Source organism: Hyla sarda, chromosome 6, assembly GCF_029499605.1.
Source record: "Hyla sarda isolate aHylSar1 chromosome 6, aHylSar1.hap1, whole genome shotgun sequence".
Classification (NCBI taxonomy): Eukaryota; Metazoa; Chordata; class Amphibia; order Anura; family Hylidae; genus Hyla; species Hyla sarda.
Window position 1 is genome coordinate 203495846 of NC_079194.1, and position 26977 is coordinate 203522822.

The window sequence follows — 26977 nt, forward strand, 5'->3', positions numbered from 1 at the left end:
CTGTACACTGAGGACAAGCAGGGCTCTGTACACTGAGGACAAGCAGGGCTCTGTACACTAAGGACAAGCAGGGCTCTTTGCACTGAGGACAAGCAGGGCTCTGTGCACTGAGGACAAGCAGGGTTTTGTGCAGTGAGGAAAAGCAGGGCTCTGTGCAGTGAGGACAAGCAGGGCTCTGTGTAGTGAGGACAAGCAGGGCTCTGTAACCTGAGGACAAGCAGGGCTCTGTGTAGTGAGGTCAAGCAGGGCTCTGTGTAGTGAGGACAAGCAGGGCTCTGTGTAGTGAAGACAAGCAGGGCTCTGTAACCTGAGGACAAGCATGGCTCTGTGTAGTGAGGACAAGCAGGGCTCTGTAACCTGAGGACAAGCATGGCTCTGTGCAGTGACGGTCTATGACACTCTCCCAGCTCACACATCAGAATGATTGACAAGCCAGGAGCCTGCACAGAGCCCTGCTTCTCCCTCACTTTGAACTCATCTTAGAGACACAGAGGCGATAAATGCAGGGATAGCACTTTTTTACCCAAAAATATACACATTCTTGAACCAATGTATATTGCAAATATACATATAATGGTATTATCTACATTATATCTAGGTGGCTAAAGGAAGCAAATAACAAGGAGATTTAGAGCTCAGAAATGGAAAAAGGATCTACAACCACTACAACGATATAATGAGAAAGTTTTCAGCACAGAATTTTAAATAATGTCCAAGTTTGAATTCATATTTTTAAGTATAAAGGGTTAGAAAAATATAGTTGAAAATTATGTTTGCAATATGTAGACAAATCTCTCTTTATTTTTAGAGTTGCAACAGTTATAATACTATTTCAGTTGCAATCCAAACCAGTACTGGAGCAATAACAGTTGGTAGTAGGCTATGGTGTACCATGGATGCTAAACCTCTGAGGGTTTCTTTGTTTGTTTCGCCAGTATCCATGCCCCCCATGCTATTTGGAGGCTGATTCCTGGAAGTGCACAGGTCATGTAAATTGCCCTGGTACTGGATTTTCCTTGACTCCTGTCTTAGAGATTCCCATATGGCAGCTGTATCTTCAGGACAATTAATCAGGACACTGCTTGCACACTTGTGAAATTCATCCCAGGACCTACATAAAAAAAAATGACAATATCAGTCATACAATAGACACTGAATTTACATTGTAGATTTACATGTCTATAGAGTCCACATGGTAATTCATTGCCATCTATGAGACGGCGGTTTTCTGAGCGGTCCTATCATCGATATGTTCTGTCGATGCACCGCTGTCGGGGCAATGTCCACACAGAAACTGTCTGTGCCGACATTGCCGGTGGTAACATAACCTAAGGATTGCTTGGTGTTGAGTCACTGGTTATTAATCTTATTCCCTTATTTAAATATATAAAATGCTTAATACAATTAATAACTTAAAGGGGTACTCCAGCCCTAAGACATCTTATCCCCTATCCAAAGGATAGGGGATAAGATATCTGACCGCAGGGGTCCCGCCGATGGGGACCCCCGCAATCTTGCATTCGGCACCCACCTCTTTGAGCTGCACGTCGCGCTGCCATTTCACAAACTGCCGGGTACCAACCACGGGGCTGGAGTATCGTGACGTCACGACTCCGCCCCCGTGTGATGTCACCACCCGCTATGCAAGTCTATGGGAGGGGGCGTGACGGCCGTCACGCCCCCTCCCATAGACTTGCATAGCGGGGGGTGACGTCACACAGGGGCGGAGTCGTGACATCACAATACTCCGGCCCCGTGGTTGGTACCCGGCAGTTTGTGAGCTGGCAATGCGGCAGATATCTTATCCCCTATCCTTTGGATAGGGGATAAGATGTCTTAGGGCCGGAGTACCCCTTTAAGATCTCTGTTTTTTTATGCACAATTTTAACTAGAGAATGAACCATAAAACAAATATATTTTATCTTTTTTATTATTATTTTTTTTAACCTATATCAAATATAATATGCATCAAAGCAAATCAAAATGATGAATGTGTTTAAGTGTAAGTTTAAAGTATGGTTGACATTTAGAAAAATAGATCTTATACTCGTATACTATATGCGCTTCTTTTAAATCATATTTCCGTTCCTTTGTTAAACCTTTACTTGAAGCGTTGCCTTTGCATGTGTGTTACATGCATGTGTTGTTCCCTGCTAATGAGTCAATTTGTAGTGAACTTGAACAGTCACAGGAGAAAATTAATTTACAGTGCAACTGTCTGTCCAGATGGGCTGGTCAGATGGAGCCTGATTTAGCTGGATATAGTTAGTTTCTGATTATATTAATTTAATCCGTGAATAAGGTGGCAAGCTCATTATCTGTTGTTGTTTTAGTATGTAAAGAACTCAAGGGGAATACATAAATTGGGTTTGCATCATTAGTAATGTAAAACAACATACTTGTACAGCATTGTAGGGATTTATTGTTGCCAAATTTGATAATAGTGGTATGGATTACATGTAAGGCACTGTTCACACAGGCATCACGGATTCTATCTAATATGACCAATATAACGGTTCCACTTTCTGACGCATTCAAAAGGATCCTTACAAATCGTATTGACTTAAATCGAGTCCATTGGGGCCCCATTGTGTTTTCTATTGTAGGCTACACCATTGTTGCTGTCAGAAATTCCAGAAAGCTTGATGGAAGCCACATATGAACTGTTTATCACTGTAAACTATTTGTCAAAATAGCTACTGTACTTTATACAAAAGTAAACAGAGAATACAAAATACTGCTGTCTGAGATTTCGAAACAAACTAAGGCGGAGATTCATTAAAGGGGTTATCCAGGAAAAAACTTTTTTAATATATATCAACTGGCTCCAGAAAGTTAAACTTTAAAATTTGTAAATTACTTCTATTTAAAAAATCTTAATCCTTTCAGTACTTATGAGCTGATGAAGTTGAGTTGTTATTTTCTGTCTAACTGCTCTCTGATGACACGTGTCTTGGGAACCGCCCAGTTTAGAAGCAAATCCCCATAGCAAACCTCTTCTACTCTGTGCAGTTCCCGATACAAGCAGAGATGTCAGCAGAGAGCACTGTTGCCAGACAGAAAACAACAACTCAACTTCAGCAGCTGATAATTAATGAAAGGATTAAGATTTTTTAATAGAAGTCATTTACAAATATGTTTAACTTTCTGGAGCCAGTTGATACAAAAAATAAAAAAAAAGTTTTTTTCCTGGAATACCCCTTTAAGACCTGTGCTGAGGAAAAGTTGGCCAGTTTCCCATAGCAACAAATCAGATTGCTTCTTTTATTTGTCACAGGCCTTAATGAAAATGAAAGAAGCGATCTGACTGGTTCTTTGGGCAACCGGTTGACTTTTCCTCTGCACACGTTTTGATGAATCTTCCCCTCTGAGTCTATGTGGGGTCAGGCAAAAATATTTTTTTCAACTGTTTTAATAACTTATAAAGGCAATTCTAAGAGACCAAATCCCATTATACTAGGATTCCTTAAATAGAAAATACTTTCAATTCTGATCTTGAATATTATTCACTACAACATTTTCTTCTGTGACCAATTGTATACCAGCAATCAATATCTATTACCAAAACAGGTTGTACTTCAAGGGTCTAGCTGCTGCAAGTAAAATACCTGGCTGTCTCCATCTTTCCAGATGCCAAACAGCGGTTGCCTCACTCGCTTGCCCCCCCCCACCGCACGCGCCTCACTCGCCACACACTCTGCTGGGCCACTCGCGCCCCCGCACCCCTCCCCCTGTCATCCCCGCTGCCTTCAGCCACACAGCTCCATTTTCAAAGCTGTCAGGCCAGCATTCCGCCGCAGCTCACTGGCACTGCGAGCAGACAGCGGGGCTGGAGGTAATGGGGATGACAGCCGCATGCTAGGGACAGGTGACAGAGCGACCTCACCTTCTCCCGGCTGGTCTAGGGAACTCTGCAGTTTCTTATTGCGCTGCTCCTCCTCGATGAAGTGAGGGCCGAAGCAGTCCCCCCAGCAGGCTTCAGTGACATAGCACCTGCTGGGGCATGCACACATCCTCCTGCCTGGAGCTCAACTAATGTGAGCAAGAAGAAAGGTAAGATACAGAGCTTTTTAAAGCTCTTAAAAAAAAATTAAGAGCGGGGGGGGGGGGGGGGGGTGTAGTTAGGGAACATAGCCTGAGTTAGTTTAGAAAAGTTTATTAAGCGACAGGTACTATTTATGAGGGAAATTTATCAATGTTTGCTTATGTATTCCTTTTTTTAGTACTTTTTTCTTTACTTTTTTTTTGCTTATGTGTGACTTATTTATCAACTGGTTTCAGCCTGTTGATAATTCTTTTTTACTTTGGTAGTAGCTTTTTCGGCTCCATGTTTGACCTTGTTGCGACTTTTTTTTGCGCAGTTGCGACTGTCGCGGTTAATGAATACCTGACTACCCGTAGTCCATTTTAAAATTATTACTACGTAGTTAAGTTTTGGAAAACTTGCTTTTCTCGCTTTCCATTCAAAATGTCACACGAAAAATCGCGTAGTCGCAGGTGCGACATTTGTGCGACATTTTTAGTAAATTTTTTTTAACTAAATCGCTTGATAAATGTCTATCTATGTGATTAAGAAACCCACATAATAATGCTATATAGTACTTAGTACAAGTCAATTCCCAAATACCACACTGCATTTTAACTAAGGCTGTTAAGGAATTAAATTGGACAATATCTGGTAATCAAGAATGGTTATGAATGGTGACATCCCAGTGAATGGTTTATTTATGATACAGGGGAGAGGAGAGTTGATGTCTATGGTGGTAAAGAATGCTGTGGTTAAATCCTAGATGTAATTGGTTGGTTAAGGGATTGATAGTGAAAACCCTCTTAAGGTGCCCATGCCTTATTTGGTCAGCAGACTAGTATCTCTCCCGATCCTTTCATAAACATGAAACATGTTCAGACCAGATGAGCATTCATATGTTCTAGATGTAAAAGGAGCGGTCAGCTGTTTTTTCTCCTCTTGTGGCAGCTTATCTCTCAGAAAACAAAAGGATCAAGCAATTGAAATCTAACATGTCCAATCCTTTTCTTACCTACCATCCCCCCGACATCATCTTTCAGAGGACAGCCAGGATGCCCTTATACTAATAAAGATTAGTTATAAAACTCCTGATTGTATTAAATAAGTGCTCTGTCCGACAGCTGGCTCTGGACAACTGCCCACTTTGTAAGCCCATAAAATCAGCTTTGGAAGTATTTTTGCCCAAATGACGAGACCTTTTTTAAAATAAATATATGAACTGTCCACATAGTTCAGAAGACTTACTTGCATATGGAGTCAAGCTCTTCCGCATCATCAAGCTCTTCATTTACTTTGGATTGCTGGACATTTTGAGCCATGCTATCTCCCAGACTGATAAGACAGTCAGCAAATCCTTTATAAATAGTGTCACATTTTCTGCTTGTTGCTTTCACTGGAATATGTAAAAGAGCTGAAGCAAAAAAACAAAATGGATACTAATAAGCAATAAGCAGATCAATTTTTTAATTATATGTGGGTTATATTATCTGATTATAAAGTGCTGGAATATATGGGAGAAATCATAGTTACAAATTGTAATAATTTATGTTCTGCTGAGGACAGTGATTGGCTGAAGTGAGCAGTGCATGGAGCGAAGGGATGAACGCACAGTTTGGCAAGAAGAAGAGAGAAGAAGAAGCTACCTGCATGTACACATTGGTTTCCAGGAGCAGAGGAAGTAACTGACAGGAAGAGAACCCTCATCCCAGAAGCTACCACCAACATACTTAGTCATACTGGTAATCCTTGAATCTGGTGTGTGTGTGTGTGTGTTGTGTGTGTGTGTGTGTGTGTAGCTGCTTCCTCTTTCTGCCAAGCATCCTGACCATCCTTCTGCTCCTGGGACGAGGGTGCTATTCTCACAAGATCACACTCAATGAGCTGCTATGACACTGTCTGTAAATTCAAATTACCACCAAAATGGTTATTTGGGGCTTATTAGCATATCTGGAACCAAAGGGTAAAATAGTTATATCTCATTAACCAGGTAAAAATGGGGAAAGTCCCCCTTATATAGGTACACCCCCCAAGTAGGCATATAGTTGCAAATTAGGCAGGTATGTGCTTAGATTGGTAGTTTCTCCAGTAGTTGGTTGTCCCCTATTAAGTAGTCAGTATGTCCCTTATTAAGCAGATAGTTTCCCCAAGGAGCAGGTATGTTCTTCATTAGATACATGGTTCCCCCATTAGGCAGGTATGTCCCCATTATGCGGGTATGTGCTACAAAAGGTAAAATAGCCATTATCTTAGAAACCAGGTTAAAATTATAATTTTAGTTATTGTAACAGGCTACAGAGTGATATAGATAACTCAACTTTCTTAAAGGGGTACTCCAGTGCTAAGACATCTTATCTCCTATCCAAAGGATAGGGGATAAGATGCCTGATCGAGGGGGTCCCTGCTGCTGGGGACGCCCCTGATCTTTCCCACAGCACCCCGTTACCATCCACCCCCGGAGCATGTTCGCTCCGGCTCTGATGACTGCCGATCACGGGGCCGGAGTATTGTGACGTCATGGCTCTGCCCCGTGTGACGTCACGGCTCCGCCCCGTGTGACGTCACGCTCTGCCCCCTTGATGCAAGCCTATGGAAAGGGGTGTGACAGCTATCATGCCCCCTCCCATAGGCTTGCATTGAGGGGGTGGAGCCATGACGTTACAATACTCCGGCCCCGTGATCAGCAATCATCAGACCCGGAGCAAACATGCTCCAGGGGCTGATGGTAACGAGGTGCTGCGTGAAAGATCACAGGGGTCCCCAGCAGCAGGACCCCCACAATCAGGCATCTTATCCCCTATCCTTTGGATGTCTTAGCGCCGGAGTACCCCTTTAAGCTGACCACACCAAATGAAATTATGCAGAGGTAATACATTATTCTGATAGAAATTACTTCAAAGTAAACAAAACATTACTGTAGGGCCAGATTATACATTAAAGGAGTACTCCAGGATAAGAAAACTTATCCTCTATCCTAAGGATAGGGGATGAGTTTCAGATCGCGGGGGGTCCGACCACTGGGGCCCCCCGTGATCTCCTGTACGGGCCCTCGGCCTTTTGCCAAAATAGCGCATTTCGACCACAGCAGGATGCGTCGGACGACACGCCCCCTCAATACATTTCTATGGCAGAGGTGGAGGCTGCTGATTGCAGCTCTCCGGTTCTCCCAAAGAGATGTATTGAGGGGGCATGTCGGCTGCCGTGTCATGCGGTGGTCGGACACACCCCCTGGCCGCAACTGTCGTGGCCCCGTACGGGAGATCGCAGGGGGCCCCAGCGGTCGGACCCCCTGCGATCTGAAACTTAGCCCCTATCCTTAGCATAGGGGATAAGTTTTCTTATCCTGGAGTACTCCTTCAATACCTAAAGTAGTTACAGTATTACTATTTGTTGTATTCCTGAGACTGTGGCCCAGATTTGCCTGAAACCAAAACTGCCTGGTTTTGCCCACGGCGAACCACACCGATCAGCTTTTGTTTTACCAGAGCTCTGTGCAAAACTAGGCATTTTTTTAAAAAACCACACAGGCCGATGTGATGCTGACTAGCAATGATTTTAGGCATAGGACTGCATATTGGGTATGTTTGCTCAATTGTGAATTGACCTCTTGGCCGTCATTAATATACCAAATGGAGGAACTATCTACTTAAAGGCATACCTGCCTAATTGATCAACTATCTGCCTACCTGGGGGACAAACCTACATAATGGGAGACTTCCCACCTCCTTTGTGAAACCAACCTACTAGGGGGAAATAGTTACCTAAGGGGGAACTAATATTTGAGGGATTATGGATAGGGAGATAGTGTGGAGGTAAGGAAGGTGCTGGAAAAGTTCAGAGACTAAGATGTTTGTCCTGCATATTCTGAAGAGACGAGTGGTGGCTAGAAGAAATCAAGATGATGTTCTAGGCAAGTTGAAAAAGAAAGTGAACAGCTCAGATTAGAGTATAACGTAATAGGCCTTTTTTATCCCAATATAATTCGTTATTCACTTTACTAGTCATTTGCTTTAAAGGTGAAACTCCCACTGTGACCTTATCTGGTACCCCCCCCCCCCTCCCTCACCCCCTGTCACTATTCTTTTTCCAAGATGGAATACTTAACCTATTCCTAGATGAACAGTTTCCTGAAAAGTGGATTGATTGTTCATCGTGGGCCAGTGGAATGGCACCAAAGGTCTCCCGATCTGACCCCCCTTAGACTTTTATCTTTGTGGTCATCTGAAGGCAATTGTCTATGCTGTGAAGATACGAGATGTGCAGCACCTGAAACTGCGGATACTGGAAGCCTGTGCTAGCATTTCTCCTGCGGTGTATATAGTTGTATATAGCAGTGTATACGGATACTGGAAGCCTGTGCTAGCATTTCTCCTGCGGTGTTGCTATCAGTGTGTGAAGTGAAGAGTGGGAGAAGAGGGTTGCATTGACAATCCAATACAATGGGCAGCACATTGAACACATTTTATAAGTGGTCAGAAACTTGTAAATAACTCATGAAATAATAAAGTTCATTGTTTTTCTTGTGAAATTCCCAATAAGTTTGATATGTCACATGACCCTCTTCCTATTGAAAAAACTAAAGTTGGATTAAAAATGGCTGACTTCGAAATGGCAGCCATGGTCACCACCCATCTTGAAAAGTTTCCCCCCTCACATATACTAATGTGCCACAAACAGGAAGTTAATATCACCAACCATTCCCATTTTATTAAGGTGTATCCATATACCGTATTTATTGGGGTATACCACGCAGCAGCCTATAACACGCACCCTCATTTTTCCAAGGATATTTAGGTAAAAAAAAGTTTTTTACCCAAATATCCTTGGTAAAATGAGGGTGTGTGTGTGTGCATGTGTATACCCTGATAGACTGTTTCTGACCCCGCAGAAGCCCCCAGGAAAGGCAGGGGGAGAGAGGCCGTCGCTGCCCGCTTCTCTCCCCCTGCCTTTCCTGGGGTCTAGAGTCCTCCTGCCGCTACTTCTCTCCCCCTGGCTATCCAGAGACTGCAGCCACCGCTGCCCTATTACCTCCCCCATCCCCAGTTTTATAATTACCTGTTCCCGGGGTCGGGTCCACGCTGATTCTGGCTCCGGAGGCGTCCTCAGCTGTCACTGTGTGCCGGGCCAGTGACGGTGACGTCGCATTGAAGACGTCACTCGTCATTGCGCAGCACATAGCAACGATGCAGAAGATGCCGGAGCCGGAAGCAGCGTGGACCCGACCCCGGGAAAAGGTAATTATAAAACCGGGTATGGGGTAGGCAATGGGGCAGTGGCGGCGGTGGTTACTGGACCCTAGGACAGGCAGGGGCAGAGAATCGGGCAACGAAGGCAGGTCTCTGGACCTGCAAAAGCCGCTGCAGTTCATTGATTTAAAGCGCCCACTTTAAATCATTAAACTGCAGCGGCTTATCGGCGTATAACACGCAGAAAGACTTTAGGCAAAAAATTTTAGCCTAAAAAATGCGTGTTATATGCCGATAAATACGGTAAATAGCCCACCCTGTATAATGCTATACCATAGGCATAGCATTATACAAAAATTCCCTAGCGGGACTTAAAAAGTGTAAATTAAAAAATAAAATGTCTATAAAATTATATAAAACCCCTCCCCTAATAAAAAATAAAATGACCTTTATTTTCCCAAAATAGAATTTTTTTTTTACATATTTGGTATCGACACGAACGTAATTGTCCAACTATTGAAATGAAATAAATTGGTATTATTTTAATCGCATTGACCTACAGAATAAAGAGTACATGTCATTTTTACCATAAAGTGCACTGTGTTAAATTAACTGTGTCCTTAAATGAGCACTGTCAAATCCAAAAACTTTTTAAATGTTGTTACTGCTGAAAATTAACCCCTTAAAGGAGTACTCTTTTTTTTAAATCAACTGGTGCCAGAAAGTTAAACAGATTTGTAAATTACTTCTATTAAAAATCGTAATCCTTCCAGTACTTATTAGCTGCTGAATACTACAGAGGAAATTCTTTTCTTTTTGGAACACAGTGCTCTCTGCTGACATCACAAGCACAGTGCTCTCTGCTGACATCTCTGTCCATTTTAGGAACTGTCCAGAGCAGCATATGTTTGTTATGGGGATTTTCTCCTACTCTGGACAGTTCTTAAAATGGACAGAGATGTCAGCAGAGAGCACTGTGCTCGTGATGTCAGCAGAGAGCTTTGTGTTTCAAAAAGAAAATAATTTCCTCTGTAGTATTCAGCAGCTAATAAGTATTGGAAGGATTAAGATTTTTTTAATAGAAGTAATTTACAAATCTGTTTAACTTTCTGGCACCAGTTGATTTAAAAATAAAATAAAAAAAGTTTTCCATTGGAGTACCCTTTTAACTTAAAGGGGTAATCCAGTGGTGAAAAACGTATCCCCTATCCTAAGGATAGGGGATAAGTTTGAGATCGCGGGGGGTCCAACCGCTGGGGCCCCCCGCTATCTCTTTGTACGGGGGCCAGGCTCTCCGGCCAGATAGCGAGTGTCGACCCCCGCACGAAACGGCGTCCGACACGCCCCCTCAATACATCTCTATGGCAGAGCCGGAGATTGCCGAAGGCAACTAGGGGTTAAAGACCTTTTGTAATATGGTTGCTCCTGAAAATCCCACCACTAGGGGTCCCCATACCTACTTGGACACTAACCAGTCCTGCAGCAGCATCAGGCTTGTCCATGAGTTATGGACAAAAGATGACTCATGGACAAGGCTGCATGAGCAGACACACCAATCACCTCCTACCACCACAAGGAAGGGACATGCCCTCTTCCCCTGAGAGGATTTCTAACACTGTGAGCTAATGAAAATAGGTATTTTTATAATAAATATAGGTAATAGAGTAACTAATTAATTTTTTATTTTTTTTTGTGGGCTCCAACAGATATGTTTTAAGGCCAAAATGGGCTATGTCCTTAAGGGATTAATGTTATGACTGATTGGTGTAGATGACAATTCTAGCAGCAGTACAGTACTGTGATGGCTACCGCGCCCCCTCCCATAGACTTGCATTAAGGGGGCGGGATGTGGTGTCACAAGGGGCGGGGCCGTGTCATCACGATCCTCCGGCCCCTGCATCGCCAGTCATCAGGCACAGAGCAAAGCTTGCTCTGTGCACCAGATGACAGGGGGGCTGCAGGAGAGATTGCGGGGGTTCCCAGCGGTGGGACCCCCATGATCAGACATCTTATCCCCTATTCTGTCACGCCCCCTCCCGTAGGCTTGCATTGAGGGGCGGAGCGTGACGTCAGACGGGGGCGGAGGCGTGACATCACACGCCGCCGGCCCGGTGGTTGCCTGTAATCAGTCCCGGAGTAAACACGCTCCGGGGACTGATTACAAACGGGGTACCGCGTGCATGATCCCGGGGGTCCCCAGCCGTGGGACTCCCGCGATCAGGCATCTTATCCCCTATTCTTTGGATAGGGGACAAGATGTGTAAGCACCGGAGAACCCCTTTAAGTAAGATATCATATCAGAAACCAAGGAACCTAAACCAAGTCACTCAGGTATCTTAATTCACTTATCACTTAGGTGAGGCTGAGGCTAATTTAATTTTCCATGTTTGAGACCTTATATCCATTGCATCTGTTGTTATGTGAAAAAGCTTTAAAAAGGTGCACGTATAAATTATGCCTAAGAAGAGGTTATGGTTCCTTGGTGGGGGTCTATAGCTAGTTTGGTGTTTCTCTGGCTCTTGGGAATGACCTTATTACGTTAATCGTCATCATTCACGTTTAGATGGGTAACTTTTTGGGCTAATTTATCACATTGTCTGTGTTTTATTTGCATCCCACCGGGTGCACTCTACATTTCAATGTTATTTACTGCATAATATAGAAGGCACATGATATGCTTTCTCTCTGTGACTCAGAGACTAAATAAATTAATCTTCTGCTTAGTACACAAAGGTTCAAGATCATGGATTAAGGGTTATGTCATGATCCTGCTGAAGCCTGAACTGCAAAGTTAAAAATGCTGCATGATCTTGAAATGACCATCTGGCCACAGTACTGTGTTTACATTTTCTGGGTAACTCATCTGAAATTCAAGATCCTACTTTTCTGATTTGACAACAGCGAAGCTTCAGTATAATAAAGATGATGTTTATTGCAAGAACAGGAATGTTTAAAGCGTTACAGTCCTTAATAAGAAAATGTAAAAAGAAATTCTCAAGTGAGTGTAGTAATGTGCCGTATAAGAGCTGTAAGCATAATAATATCCATTTCTTTTGGAGGCTGGAGGCGTTTCTCCAAGAGCATGATGAGCTTCTTTCCCTCCCATCCTCTGTCATGAGGTGTGCACAAACATCTATTTCTATTTAAAAATCTTAATGATTCCAGTACTTATCAGCTGCTGTATACTCCATGGAAAGTTGAGTTGTTCTTTTCTGTCTGAACTCAATGCTCTCTGCTGACACCTCTGTCCATTTCAGGAACTGGAACTGTCCAGAGCAGTATAGGTTTGCTATGGGGATTTTCTCCTGCTCTGGACCTCCTAAAATGGACAGAGGTGTCAACAGAGAGCACTTTGGTCAGACAGAAAAATTCAAAATGGAAAGAACTTCCTCTGTAGTATACAGCAGCTGAAGAGTACTGCAAGGATTAAGATTTTTAAATAGAAGTAATTAACAAATTGTTTTCCACAGGAGTACCCCTTTAAGCACCTCCTCTTTTGAAAAGACTGCAAGCTGTCTCACACTGGTAAAAGCTAGCTGATACACTGCACTGATACACTGAGACCCCTAATGGCCATTCTTTTAAACCATTTTTCACATCTTTAGCAATCCCATTTTTTTTATTGAAGTACAATAGGAAAATGCTTTTAAGGGTGCATTCCCACAGGGCGTATACGCAGCGTATTTGACGCTGTGCAAAATTTATGGCAGCAGCGGGAAATACGCTGCGTATTCCTCGCTCTCTATACACACAGGGCTTTCCGGCGGCAGCCCTATGTGTGCAGTGAGTTTTGGAGGCGGAGCCGCGCGTCACAGACACGCCGACACACGGCCCGCCTCCAAAACTCACTACACGCATAAGGCTGCCGCCGAAAAGCCCTGTGTGTATAGAGAGAGAGGAATATGCAACGTATTTCCCGCTGCTGCCATAAATTTTGCGCAGTGTCAAATACGCTGCGTATACGCCCTGTGGGAATGCACCCTTAGGAAGTATTAAAAAAAGGTTGTTTCTAACGACAGTAACGCTTTAAGAGTCACATGAAAAAAGTAAACCCCTTTAACTTAGGTATGCACAGGTAGAAGAAAAGGCTGTGTACATAAGTGCTGCGCAACTAGGACTAAAGTATGAATTTCTAATTGTGGTAATAAATTAGTACATTTTTGCAAGAATCTATGACCTGCAAACTACATTTTCTCCAGGAAAATAGAAAATGACAGTAACATAGCAACAGCTAATGGGTAACAGGCAATGCCTCCTAGTTCTGTCTGAAAAGTAATTGAATATTGCTGTGCATGCAATATATACAGTCATGGCTGTAAATGTTGGCACCCCTGAAATTTTTCAAGAAAATGAAGTATTTCTCACAGAAAAGGATTGCAGTAACACATGTTTTGCTATACACATGTTTATTCCCTTTGTGTGTATTGGAACTAAACCAAAAAAGGGAGGAAAAAAAGCAAATTGGACATAATGTCAAACCAAACTCCAAAAATGGGCTGGAAAAAATTATTGGCACCCTTAACTTAATATTTAGTTGCACACCCTTTGGAAAAAATAACTGAAATCAGTCACTTCCTATAAAAATCAATAAGATTCTTACACCTCTCAGCCGGAATGTTGGACCACTCTTCCTTTGCAAACTGCTCCAGGTCTCTCTTATTTGAAGGGCGCCTTTTTCCAAAAGCTATTTTAAGATCTCTCCACAGGTGTTCAATGGGATTTAGATCTTGGCTCATTGCTGCCACTTCAGAACTCTCCAGCGCTTTGTTGCCATCCATTTCTGGGGGCTTTTTGACATATGTTTGGGGTCATTATCCTGCTGGAAGACACAAGATCTCGGACACAAACCCAGCTTTCTGACACTTGGCTGTACAGTGCGACCCAAAAGCCATTGGTAATCCTCAGATTTCATGAGCCTTGTACATATTCAAGGCACCCAGTGCCAGAGGCAGCGAAACAACCCCAAAACATCATTGAACCTGCACCATATTTCACTGTAGGTACTATGTTCTTTTCTTTGTAGGCCTCATTCTGTTTTTGGTAAACAGTAGAGTGATGTGCTTTACCAAAAAGCTCTATCTTGGTCTCATCTGTCCACAAGACTTTTTCCCAGAAGGATTTTGGCTTACTCAAGTTCATTTTGGCAAAATGTAGTCTTGCATTTTTATGTCTCTGTGTCAGCAGTGGGGTCCTCCTGGGTCTCCTGCCATAGCATTTTGTTTCATTTAAATGTCGACGGATAGTTAGCGCTGACACTGATGCTCCCTAAGCCTGCAGGACAGCTTGAATATCTTTGGAACTTGTTTGGGGCTGCTTATCCACCTATCCTGCAGTGACACTTTTCATTAATTTTCTCCGTCCACGCCCAGGGAGATTAGCTACAGTGCAAAGGGTTGGAAACTGCAGACAAATGCAAATCTAGATCTCTGGAGATGGACTTGTCACCTTGAGATCGTTGATATTTTTCCACAATTTTGGTTCTCAAGTCCTCAGACAGTTCTCTTCTCCTCTTTCTGTTGTCCATACTTAGTGTGGCACACACAGACACACAATGCAAAGACTAAGTGAATTTCTCACCTTTTATCTGCTTTGTTGTGATTTTTTTTCCTCCCTTTTTTGTTTTAGTTCCAATACACACAAAGGGAATAAACATGTGTATAGCAAAACATGTGTTACTGCAATCCTTCTGCAATGCATATATATATATAGAGAGAGAGAGAGAGAGAGAGAGAGAGAGAGAGAGAGAGAGAGAGAGAGAGAGAGAGAGAGAGAGAGAGAGAGAGAGAGAGATGTTAGGCTTTGTTGTGCTTGCAGTAAAATATCATACCACCTCATAAACTGTCATTGGTAACACACACATTACACCAGTAAATGCAATTTTGAGACTAATGACAGGCCTAAGAGCAGAAGAAAGGAAAGTACTGGGCGTGCTAAGAGGTGTAAGTCCCTAGAGAAAATTTAGTTTGCAAGTCATAGGCCAACATTTATTATTGTAGTGTGAACCTTTTTTTTACACCTTTTTTTTTTTTTTTTTTTTTTTTTGTGTGCTGGTAATGTGTAGGAGCACCAAATTTATTAAATGGTCAAAGAGCATTTGATAAATTTTGTGCAGGTCACATTTTCTGAAATGTCTCTCTTCACATACACCAAAAAGCTAAGCTAAGTCTGGGCTGGTGTAGTTTAAGAGACTTTTCAGTGGCTTTGCGCATTTTTTGCGCCTTTTCACAAAAAGGTGCAGTTCATAAAACCCGTCCATATCATGTGTATTGCCAAAATCAGTGGATTGCAACTCAAAATCAGTGGATTGCAACTCAAAATCAGTGGATTGCAACTCAAAATCAGTGGATTGCAACTCAAAATCATCAAAATTGTGTAAACAAGAAAAGGCGCAAAAAACCCTGCTTGCCCCTTTTTTGCCCCTTTTTTAGACACAAAAAACAGTCTAAGGCTAAATTTCCACTTGTTTTTTTCCTGGCAGTTTTTGGAAAACTGCCACTGCAGTTTTTGAGCCCAAGTCAGAAGTGGATCTATAAGTGAAGAGACGTGTAAGTCCTTCCTTTATATGTCCTATTCCTTTTAAATACACTCCTGGCTTTGGCTCTAAAACTGCCAGAAAAAAAAACAAGTGTAAACTTAGCCTAAAGACAATGATAAATGTCAGACAGCCAACTAGCTACATGTGATAGGTAAGGTAGCACACAGCAGGCAGTAGTCATAAATTGTAGAAACTATAATCAGTAACTCAAGTACTAAGCCATATATGTGTATCATCATCTAAACATCAATGTATTATATATATTATTCCATTATATCGGACTGTACAGTAAAAACTTATACAGTGTAGCTTGATATAAAAAGCAAAGATGGCTGAGTTTTTTGCTGATGAAATATTCTGCTGACCTGATGATAAATTAAACATTTTAAAATCAATGGATTAGAATCTATGTAATTTATTTAGGCACAGACTCTGATCAACGCATCGTGTAAGAAAACTGATAGTGTAACTGATTTAATTTTTTTTTACTCGTCTTTTATTTTTACGTATACAGGGATGTGTGAGGGCTTATTTTTTGCCCCGTGATATGTAGTATTTAATATGTATTATTTTTGTTTTAAAGGGACTTTTTAATCGCTGTTAATACATTTTTTTAGGGTATACAAAGTGTCCAAAAAATACGCAATTCTAGACTTTGGTATTTTTTTTTTATACACCATTGACTGTGCAGTCTAACTAACATTATATTTTTATAGTTCAGACATTTACGCATTTATTTTTCTTTATATCATTTTTTTTTTTAAATGGGAAAAGAGGGGTGACTCAAAGTTTTATTAGGGAAGTTTTCTGTCCAGAGCTACCCAATGTGAACCTGGCCTTAACCTCTTCAGGACACAGGGCGTATGGATACGCCCTGCATTCCTAGTCCATAAGGACCGAGGGCGTATCCATACGCCCGTGGGAAATCCGGTCCCCACCGCTAGCCAGTTGGGGACCGGAGACGGATGCCTGCTGAAATCATTCAGCATTCACCCTGGCACATCGCCCAGGGGGGTCCTGAGACCCCCCATGTCGGCGATCGGAGAAAATCGCATTTCAATTCAGACATGTGATTTTCTCCAATTCCCGGCTGATCGGGTCTCTGGTGACCCGATCACCCGGAAAATAGGGCTGATCGGAGTTGTCAGCAACAGCCCCGATCAGCCTAAAGGATAGGAGTGAGGTCGCAAAGCTGCGATCTCCTCCTATCCCCTGCCATTACTCAGAACGGAGTTCTGACCAATGGCAGCGCAGGACAGGGGGTTGCCATGGCAACCCCCGTTCTGCCCGCCCCTGGATGTCGAGGGGCTCTGGGAAGAAGATGGAGGCCATACCTGCAGGAGAAGATGCCTGGGGACCAAGGATCTTCGCTGGAGCCTGCTGGATCTTTGCTCAGGTAAAGAATTGACAGTGGGGGGGGGGGGGGGGGATTGAAAGTGAAAGTTAATCGATCTTTACTGTGGCAACCACTAGGGGGGGCCAAACTGCAACTCCCAGCATGCCCAGACAGCCAAAGGCTGTCTGGGCATGCTGGGAGTTGTAGTTTTGCAACATCTGGAGGGTCACAGTTTGGAGACCACTGTTACAGTGGCCCAAACAGTAGCCCTCCAGATGTTGCCAAACTACAACTCTCAGCATGCCTCGACTGCCCAGGCATGCTGGGAGTTGTAGTTCTGTAACATCTGTCTCTTCAGATTTAGCAATTTTCATGACATTTTTGAAAATTGCTGCTCTACTTTGAAGCCCTCTAATTTTTTCAAAAAGCAAAAGTATGTCCATTTTATGATGCCAACATAAAGTGGACATATTGTGTTTGTGAAGAAAAATAAAATGTATTTGGAATATCCATTTTCCTTACAATTAGAGAGCTTCAAAGTTAGAAAAATGCAAAATTTTCAAAATTTTCATGAAATTTGGGGATTTTTCACCAAAAAAGGATGCAATTAACGCCGAAAATTTACAACCAAAATAAAGTAGAATATGTCACGAAAAAACAGTCTCAGAATCAGAATATTCGGTAAAAGCGTTTTTGCGTTATTCATTCGTAAAGTGAGGGTGGTCATAATTGCGAAAAAGGGCTCAGTCCTTAAGGTGAAAAAGGGCTGCGTCCTTAAGGGGTTAAAGGTAGGAGTGAAAGTAATATGGATTTGTTTGGCGTACATTATGCACTGCATAATGTGTAAATATATATGTATGTGTGTATTTATTTTCTCCCCAGAAAATCTCCTAATGGACTAATATGGAAGAATTTCCACTATTGCAACAGAGAAGTGAGTGGAGTACAGCTATGCTGACAAAAAATTCCATGCAGACGTTCCACAGACAGTGGAGCACCGGCCAAGGGGATTCCACATTCAGGATTTCCGCGCCAGATGTTGCTGCTGCTGAAATTCTGCCGTGTGAACAGAGAAGCAGAATCACATTGAAATCAATGAGAGTCTACTGCTGCGTATATTCTAAGGTTCACATAAGTTGTGAGGTAACCTGTTGGCTGGCGATAAATGAGGAAGCAATCGCTTTACATGCCTCAGACAAGGCATAGCGGAGCATAAAGGGGTATTCCGGTGGAAAACACTTTTTCTTTTTTAAATCAACGGGTGCCAGAAAGTTAAACAGATTTACTTCTATTTAAAAATCTTAAATCTTCCAGTACTTACCAGCTGCTGTATGCTACAGAGGAAGTTGTATAGTTCTTTACAGTCTGACCACAGTGCTCTCTGCTGACACCTCTGTCCGTGTCAGGAACTGTCCAGAGTACAAGCATAGCAAACCTCTCCTGCTCTGGATGGACAGAGGTGTCAGCAGAGAGCACTGTGGTCAGACTGAAAAGAACTATACAACTTCCTCTGTAGCATACAGCAGCTGATAAGTAATGGAAGGAGTAAAAGTTTTACATAGAAGTAATTTACAAATCTGTTTAACTTTCCGGCACCAGTTGATAAGAATAAATTTGTTTTTACCGGAGTACCCCTTTAACAAAGCTTCTGCGGTGTCTATATGCTGTGAACTAATTGTGGAGCAAACACTCCACACGATGCAGCCTTATTAAAAGGCATCTTATATGTTCAAACAAACAAACAATTTTCCTTCAGCGCTTCTATGTGTAACCTGAAATGGCTCTGTCTCAGGTTGCAGTCCCACTCTTAGGCTAGGTTCACACTATGGAATTTCCGCCAGCAATTCCGCTTTGAAATTGCAGGCAGTGTAGTGAATGGGTTTCCGTTCACAAATTCACACTTCGGAATTTGTGAAGTGGAATTTGTGAACAGAAAATCCGCTTTAAAATTTCCGCCTGAAGAATGGTGTTGCTCATTCTTCAGGCAGAAATACTCACGGAACACATTGCAGTCTATTGGAGACTGCAGTCGGAGCTGGCCGCACTCAGAATCTCCGGGCGGATATTTTCTGCCCAGAGATTCCGTAGTGTGAACCTAGCCTTAGGCTATGTTCACAAGTCGGAATGTCCAAATGGAAAATCTCCATGCAGACATTCCGCAAACTGCAGGTGGCAGCATAACACATATTATAGACGGCTATGCATTCCGTGCGGTGTCTGCAGAAAGAATGAGCAGGTTCATTCTATTTCTGGGGACACGGAAAATGGAATTTCCATGCCAGAAACATCTGGCATGGAAATGCCACTGTGTGCACAGCACAACAGAATTTCTGTGCCGACATTCCAAAGGGAATTCCGTACGGAAATTCCAACATGTGAACATGGCCTTTAGAGGTGCAGGGTCTGTCTCATAGAGGAATGCTGTCTTCCTCACAGGCTGCAGTCCCGCTATCAGACCATGTTCACATATGAGAATATCTGTGCAGAATTCCTCTTGGAAATGTTTACACGGAAATTCTGCTGCAGCAGAGTTCCGTTGAATTCAACGGGATTCTACTGTGCTGTGCACACAGCGGAATTTCAGTGTGAGATGTTTCCGGCCCATATATTATTCCGGGGCCCACAGTCTCTGTGCGGACATTCTTAGGTCTGAACATAGCCTTAGGTTATGTTCACAATGAGGAATTGGAGCAGAACTAAAGAGCAGGGCCGGACTGGGGATGAAAACCAGCCCTGGAAATAATTGCAGACCAGCCCCACAGCATCGCGTCAGCCATCGGTAGCCACGCCTAGATTCATCACTTTACAGTACAGTATATATATATATATATATATATATTTATTTATTTTTTTTTTTTTTTAATTTATTTCCTCCATATATATTTTGAAGAAATAAATTGCTACTGTATTTCACTATGGCACCCCTCCGGAAAAAAAAATTTGCGGGGCACCCTGACCAAAGATGACGAGAAAAAAAAAAATAAAAACATTTTTTAAAAGCCGCAATGCACACAAATTCCAATATCTATTTATCTGTGGGTATGTAGTTTAAAGTGCTGCTTTATACAGCAACTCACATGTGACGTCTTCTCTGATCAGCGTCGTTCGTCTGGTCCGGACCGTCCTGACCATTTCTTCCAGCCACAATTCTTCACCGTTAAACCTGCAAAACAAACCCATTAGGCTCCGCACTTTACCAGCATCAGCCTCCAGATTCCCCTTTTACAAGTGAAGAGGAATACAGGGGCGTATAGGTGTAAAGGGGTAACAGAGGGGGTGTAGAAAAGTGTACATGGGTGACAGGTGAGTAGAGGAGTGTACATGGGTGGCAGAGGGGTGTAGAGGAGTGTTCATGGGTGGCAGAGGGGTGTAGAGGAGTGTACATGGGTGGCAGAGGGGTGTAGAGGAGTGTACATGGGTGGCAGAGGGGTGTAGAGGAGTGTACATGGGTGGCAGAGGGGTGTAGAGTAGTGTACATGGGTGGCAGAGGGGTGTAGAGGAGTGTACATGGGTGGCAGAGGGGTGTAGAGGAGTGTACATGGGTGGCAGAGGGGTGTAGAGGAGTGTACATGGGTGGCAGAGGGGTGTAGAGGAGTGTTCATGGGTGGCAGAGGGGTGTAGAGGAGTGTACATGGGTGGCAGAGGGGTGTAGAGGAGTGTACATGGGTGGCAGAGGTGTGTAGAGGAGTGTACATGGGTGGCAGAGGGGTGTAGAGGAGTGTACATGGGTGGCAGAGGGGTGTAGAGGAGTGTACATGGGTGGCAGAGGGGTGTAGAGGAGTGTACATGGGTGACAGAGGGGTGTAGAGGAGTGTACAGGGGAGACAGAGGGCTGTACATGGGTGACAGAGGGGTGTAGAGGAGTGTACATGGGTGACAAAGGGGTGTACATGGGTGACAGAGGGGTGTAGAGGAGTGTACATGGGTGACAGAGGGGTGTAGAGGAGTGTACATGGATGACAGAGGGGTGTACATGGGTGACAGAGAGGTGTTGAGGAATGTACATGGGTGACAGAGGGGTGTAGAGGAGTGTACATGGGTGACAGAGGGGTGTAGAGGGGTGTACATGGGTGGCAGAGGGGTGTAGAGGAATGTACATGGGTGACAGAGGGGTGTAGAGGAGTGTGCAGGGGAGACAGAGGGCTGTACATGGGTGACAAAGCTCTGGCCAGCTTCTTACATGACAGTGGGCTCAGCCTTAGTGTTGAGCGGCATAGGCCATATTCGAATTCGCGAATATTCGCGAATATATGGACGAATATTCGTCATATATTCGCGAATATTCGCATATTCGTTATATTCTCGTTTTATTTTCGCATACGCGAATATTCGCGTATGCGAAAATTAACATGTGTGGAAATTAGCATATGCGAAATTAGCATACGCGAAAATTCGCATATGCGAAAATTAGCATATGCGAATTTTCGCGCGCCAGTCTCACACAGTAGTATTAGAACCTTTTTTACACCACACAAGCTGGAAGCAGAGAGGGATGATCACTGTGATATGTATTGTGAAGAAAAAAACGAATATTCGTAATTACGAATATATAGCGCTATATTCGCGAAATTCGCGAATTCGCGAATATGCGATATTCGCGAATAATATTCGAATTGCGAATATTTGCGAGCAACACTACTCAGCCTATCACTGGCCGGGGCGGGACATCGCTCCGGCCGGTGAAAGGCAGACGGCTGTCCAACGTTCCCGTCCCCAGCGTAAGGCCGACGTAGGTAAGTTAAAGTTTATTTTCTTTATCTTTTGCAGCCCGGGCATAGGGATACAGCGTACAGCAGTGGTCTCAAACCTGCGGACCTCCAGCTGTTGCAAACTACAACTCCCATCATGTCTGGAGCCTCAGGCATTATGGTATGCAGTTTTGTAACAGCTGAAGGCCGCAGATTGGAGTACAGTGTCCCCATCATCACTGCAGAACCTACAAATTACAGCAGTGATGGGACAGTCAGGAGAATACACAATGATATCACTGACCTGAGTGACGTCTTCTCTGTTGTCGTTCCTTTTCCTCTGGTCCAGACGCCAGGTCTTCTTCCAGCTCCATCTTCTCTGCAGAGTCTGAAGCCCAAACTTCATTGTCTCCTCACTATGGGGGAGATTTATCAAAACCTGTGCAGAGGAAAACTTGCCCAGTTGCCCATAGCAACCAATCAGCTTGCTTCTTTAATTTTCATGAAGACCTGTGAAAAATGAAAGAAGCGATCTGATTGGTTGCTATGGGCAACTGGACAACTTTTCCTCTGCACAGGTTTTGATAAATCTCCCCCTATGTCAGCAGATCCTCATCCTCTGTATGACGACAATAATCATTATAATACTGCCAGATACTGTGCCCTAAATAAAATACTGCCACACACTGCACCCACTGAATGTAATACTACCACACACTGTACCCACTGAATATAATACAGCCATACACTGCACCCTGAATGTAATACTGACATACACTGAGCCCTGAATATAATACTGCCATACACTGTACCCACTGAATATAATACAGGGATGGGGGAAGGGATGGGATGTTATATTTCTTCATAACATTAATGCTTATGAAGAAATATAAAATCCCATCCCTTCCCCAATATCGCGCCACACCCCTTCCCCTTAATTCCCTGGTTGAACTTGATGGACATATGTCTTTTTTCGACCGTACTAACTATGTAACTATGTAACTGAGCCCTGAATATAATACTGCCATACACTGAGCCCTGAATATAATACTGTCATACACTGAGCCCTGAATATAATAATGGCATATAATGCGCCCCAAATATAATACTGCCATACACTGAGCCCTGAATATAATACTGCCATACACTGCGCCCCAAATATAATACTGCCATACACTGAGCCCTGAATATAATACTGCCACACACTGCACCCACTGAATATAATACTTCCATACACTCAGCCCTGAATATAATACTGCCACACACTGCGCCCCAAATATAATACTGCCATACACTGAGCCCTGAATATAATACTGGCATACACTGCGCCCCAAATATAATACTGCCATGCACTGAGCCCTGAATATAATACTGCCATACACTGCGCCCCAAATATAATACTGCCATACACTGTACCCCCTGAATATAATACTGCCATACACTGAGCCCTGAATATAATACTGCCATACACTGAGCCCTGAATATAATACTGGCATACACTGCGCCCCAAATATAATACTGCCATACACTGCGCCCTGAATATAATACTGCCATACACTGAGCCCTGAATATAATACTGCCATACACTGCGCCCTGAATATAATACTGCCATACACTGCGCCCTGAATAAAATACTGCCACACACTGTACCCTGAATATAATACTGCCATGCACTGTGCCCTAAACATAATACTGCCATTAGTCTTTGGATTAGCCTTTGGATAGGGGATAAGTTATGCACAGGGGCCCAGTCAGTATGCCAGAAGCTGACGTCTGACCCCACAGGAAGCCGTGGTCGGAACGCTCCCTCCATGTATCTCTATGGAGTATACGGAGTGGTGTGTCAGCCGGCACTTCGTGCAGGGTCGGCATACCTCTTTTCCAGCTGACTGCCAAGGCCCGTACTGGAGATCGCGGGGATCCCAGCGATCGGACCCCCCCCCCACAATCTATAACTTATCCCATATTCTTTGGACCCCGCATCTATCAATCATGCATATACACCTCCCCCTTATCCTTGGTTTCCTCAGCCTCACACCTCCCCAAACCCCCCCCCATCCTTGTTATCCTCACCAACACCCCCCAGCCTCCCCCCTTCGATCATAAATATATACCCCTCTCCTCTTCCTTGGTCCTAACCCCCCAGCCTCCCTCCCATCAATCATAAATATACACCCACCCTCTTCCTTGATCCTAACCCCCCCAGCCTCCCCCCCATCAATCATAAATATACACCCCCCCTCATCCTTGATCCTAACCCCCAGCCTCCCCCCCATCAATCATAAATATACACCCCCCCCTCATCCTTGGTCCTAACCCCCCAGCCTCCCCCCCTCAATCATAAATATACACCCCCCCTCATCCTTGGTCCTAACCCCCCAGCCTCCCCCATCAATCATAAATATACACCCCCCCCCCTCATCCTTGGTCCTAACCCCCCAACCCCCCCCCCCCCCCATCATTTATAAATATACACCCCCTCTCATCCTTGGTCCCAACCCCCCCATCAATCAGAAATATACACCCCCCCTTCTCATCCTTGGTCCTAACCCCCCAGCCTCCCCCCATCAATCATAATTATACACCCCCCCCCCTGCTCATCCTTGGTCCTAACCCCCCAGCCTCCCCCCATCAATCATAATTATACACCCCTTCCTCCTTGTTCGTCACCCCCAGCCTCCCCCCCATCAATAATACATATACAACACCCCCCCTCCTCAGTCTCCTAACCCCCCCATCCCCCCCCAACTTTATTCTTTTGTACTCCTCAGCCTACCCTCCGCAGCCCATGCTTATCTTAATCACACGTAGATCCGTCCCGCACTCAGCAGCAGTGCCGGGCTTCCAGCTTTACGGCGTAAAGACGCAGGGGAAATGACGCCGCATGTGATGCCGCACGTGACTCCCCTGCGCTCCCAGGGCTACAGAGAAGCAGTACAGCCGCAGGCAGGGGGGGTTGGGTGGCAGACAGAGCGGGCGGACACAGACCGGAGCGGGCAGCAAATTTTCCGCCCCCCCCCCCCTCCCCGGACTGCGGACCTGGCCGCCCCTAAGCGGGCGCTTGGTCCGCCTAGTTATAGAGCTGGTGTGAGGTGAAAAATTAAGAGGGCTGGGAGGCAGAGCCGGAGCTTATAAGCTTCTTCGCTGTGCGGCCGCTGCTGCTCTGCATACAAGGGCCTTATACTAGTATCAGGCCCTTGTATGCTAGTGTAGTATAGAGTGCATGGGCGGGCCGCGGCCGCCTCGGCCTGACCGCATTGTGCCGCAGGCAGCCCGACCGAACTGCGCCGCAGCCCGCAGCTGCGCTGAATATGTAAACATGGGTCAGCCATTGTACCTGAGCAATTGGCCGGACATTGCCTGACCCAGGGTGAGCGGCCCACCGGGGAATTTTCCCCGTATCCCGCTAAGCCAGTCCGGCCCTGCTAAAGAGGAATCATTTTGGTCAGGAAAAACTTGATTCTTGCCATTTCTCCCTTACGCAGATTTCGCACAGAATTCATGCAGAATTTCTGTGCAGGATTCTGCATGAATTCCGTGTGAAACTCATTTTGTGAGGAAAAAAAATCCCATTGACTTAAATGGGCTTTTAGCCACTGATTCCACCTGAAGAATGAACATGTTCAATCCTCAGGTGGAATAGAATTCTGTGTCAGAATTCCACTAGTGGAAATTCCTCAGTGTGAACAGGGCAGAGGAAAGTCAATTGAACTTTCATTTAAGGATAAATTGGAGTGGAATGGCGAACGGAATTACCGTACTTGAGTAAATTCCTCAGGGTGAACATATTTTTAGAGGTGCAGGGTCTGTCTTATAGAGGTGTGCCGTGTACCTCACTGGCTGCAGTTTCATATATTTTTTTTTGTCTCAGTGAGCTCTATGCTGATATACAGGCTGACCATATGGCTACTTGCATTGTTAGTGCAGGACAAGACTCTTCTGATGATGTCCATTCTGTCACATATTCCACATTAGTCCCCTCTCCTCATATTCAGCGCTTGAGTTACATATAATATTGTCCTTTTCAGGAGCCAGACTTCTTTAAAGAATTTCTTCTCAGGAAGAAAATAAAGAGATTATATACGCTCTCTTATTTCCCACAGAAGGAAATCACTACTTTTCAGGATATCCTCACAACTTCCTCCTCCTTTTCATTTCTGAGAGGGGATCCCATACTGTATGGCCCTTTTCAGGCACACATTGGGCCTCATTTACTAAGGTTTTTCCGAGTAGATTTTGTAAGGTTTTTTTGTGTGGCATGTGTTGTGCGCCTGAATTTCTGACAAACCCAAAAAACCCTACTAACTCTACACTTTATGCAGAAAACCCAAAAAAGCAGTGTGGACACATAGAAAAGAGACATGCCACTGAAAAGGGGTGTGTTCCTGACATATTTACTAATGTCCGCACATAAAATGTGGTGGATTTGAGCTCTGGAAAACCTGACAGCTCAGGACAATTGCAAAAATAAATAAATAAATAAATAAAAGCAAAATGTAGGGAAAAGAAAAATGTTATGAAAAATATGAAAAATAAGTAAATACCATGGAAAAATACCTGTCTGGAAAAAAATTCACAAAGAAAACTCCACTCTCCACTCTCTAAATGAAGGACATTGGGGGACATGTATCAATAGTGGTGTAGCAATGTGTGATTTTATGTATGTTTTTTTGTGTCAAATGGAGCATATTTGCACCAAAATTGTCAATTGTCGTACACAAGTTTGTAATTTTGGCACAAATGTAGCCCTACAAAAGGCGCAGACCCCAGAATTCCAGGCAGTAAATCTGACTTTGGGACATTCTATTGTTGTAGCTATTTTCTCTGTCACTTTATTCATGGTGTAGATTTAATGAAGGAATTTGCGCCAAAACTTGCGCAAAATCAAAAAGTCGCAATTGATGAATTCCAAACCAAAGAATGATTGTAACTGAAATCACGACTAACAAAGTGAAATCAGTGATTTTGTTCTAAACCATTTGGCGCAATTGTTTGTCGCAAAAAATGACATAAAGGAAAAATTGCGACAAATCACAGACAAAAAAACAGGGTAAAAAGCTTCATACAAACCCCCCATTGTGCTGACTCATACTTTTATTTTACCTCACAGGTTGTTTATCTATATGAGAAGGCAGGAATGAAGACAAATTATGAGGTAACAAGTATAGTATAAATAAATATATATATATATATATATTTATATACATA

At 43.8% G+C, this 26977-nt stretch overlaps 1 protein-coding gene across 1 annotated transcript; it reads right to left on the bottom strand.

The window, feature by feature from the left end:
• Positions 1 to 577: 577 nt before the first annotated feature.
• Positions 578 to 22157, bottom strand: NRN1L (neuritin 1 like). The gene is made up of 4 exons (XM_056526290.1): positions 22074 to 22157; positions 20159 to 20244; positions 5273 to 5438; positions 578 to 1111 (listed from the first exon to the last, which is right to left on the bottom strand). The coding sequence occupies exons 2-4, from the start codon at positions 20211 to 20213 to the stop codon at positions 820 to 822; spliced, it is 513 nt and encodes a 170-aa protein (XP_056382265.1). The 5' UTR covers positions 20214 to 20244; positions 22074 to 22157; the 3' UTR covers positions 578 to 819.
• Positions 22158 to 26977: the final 4820 nt, after the last annotated feature.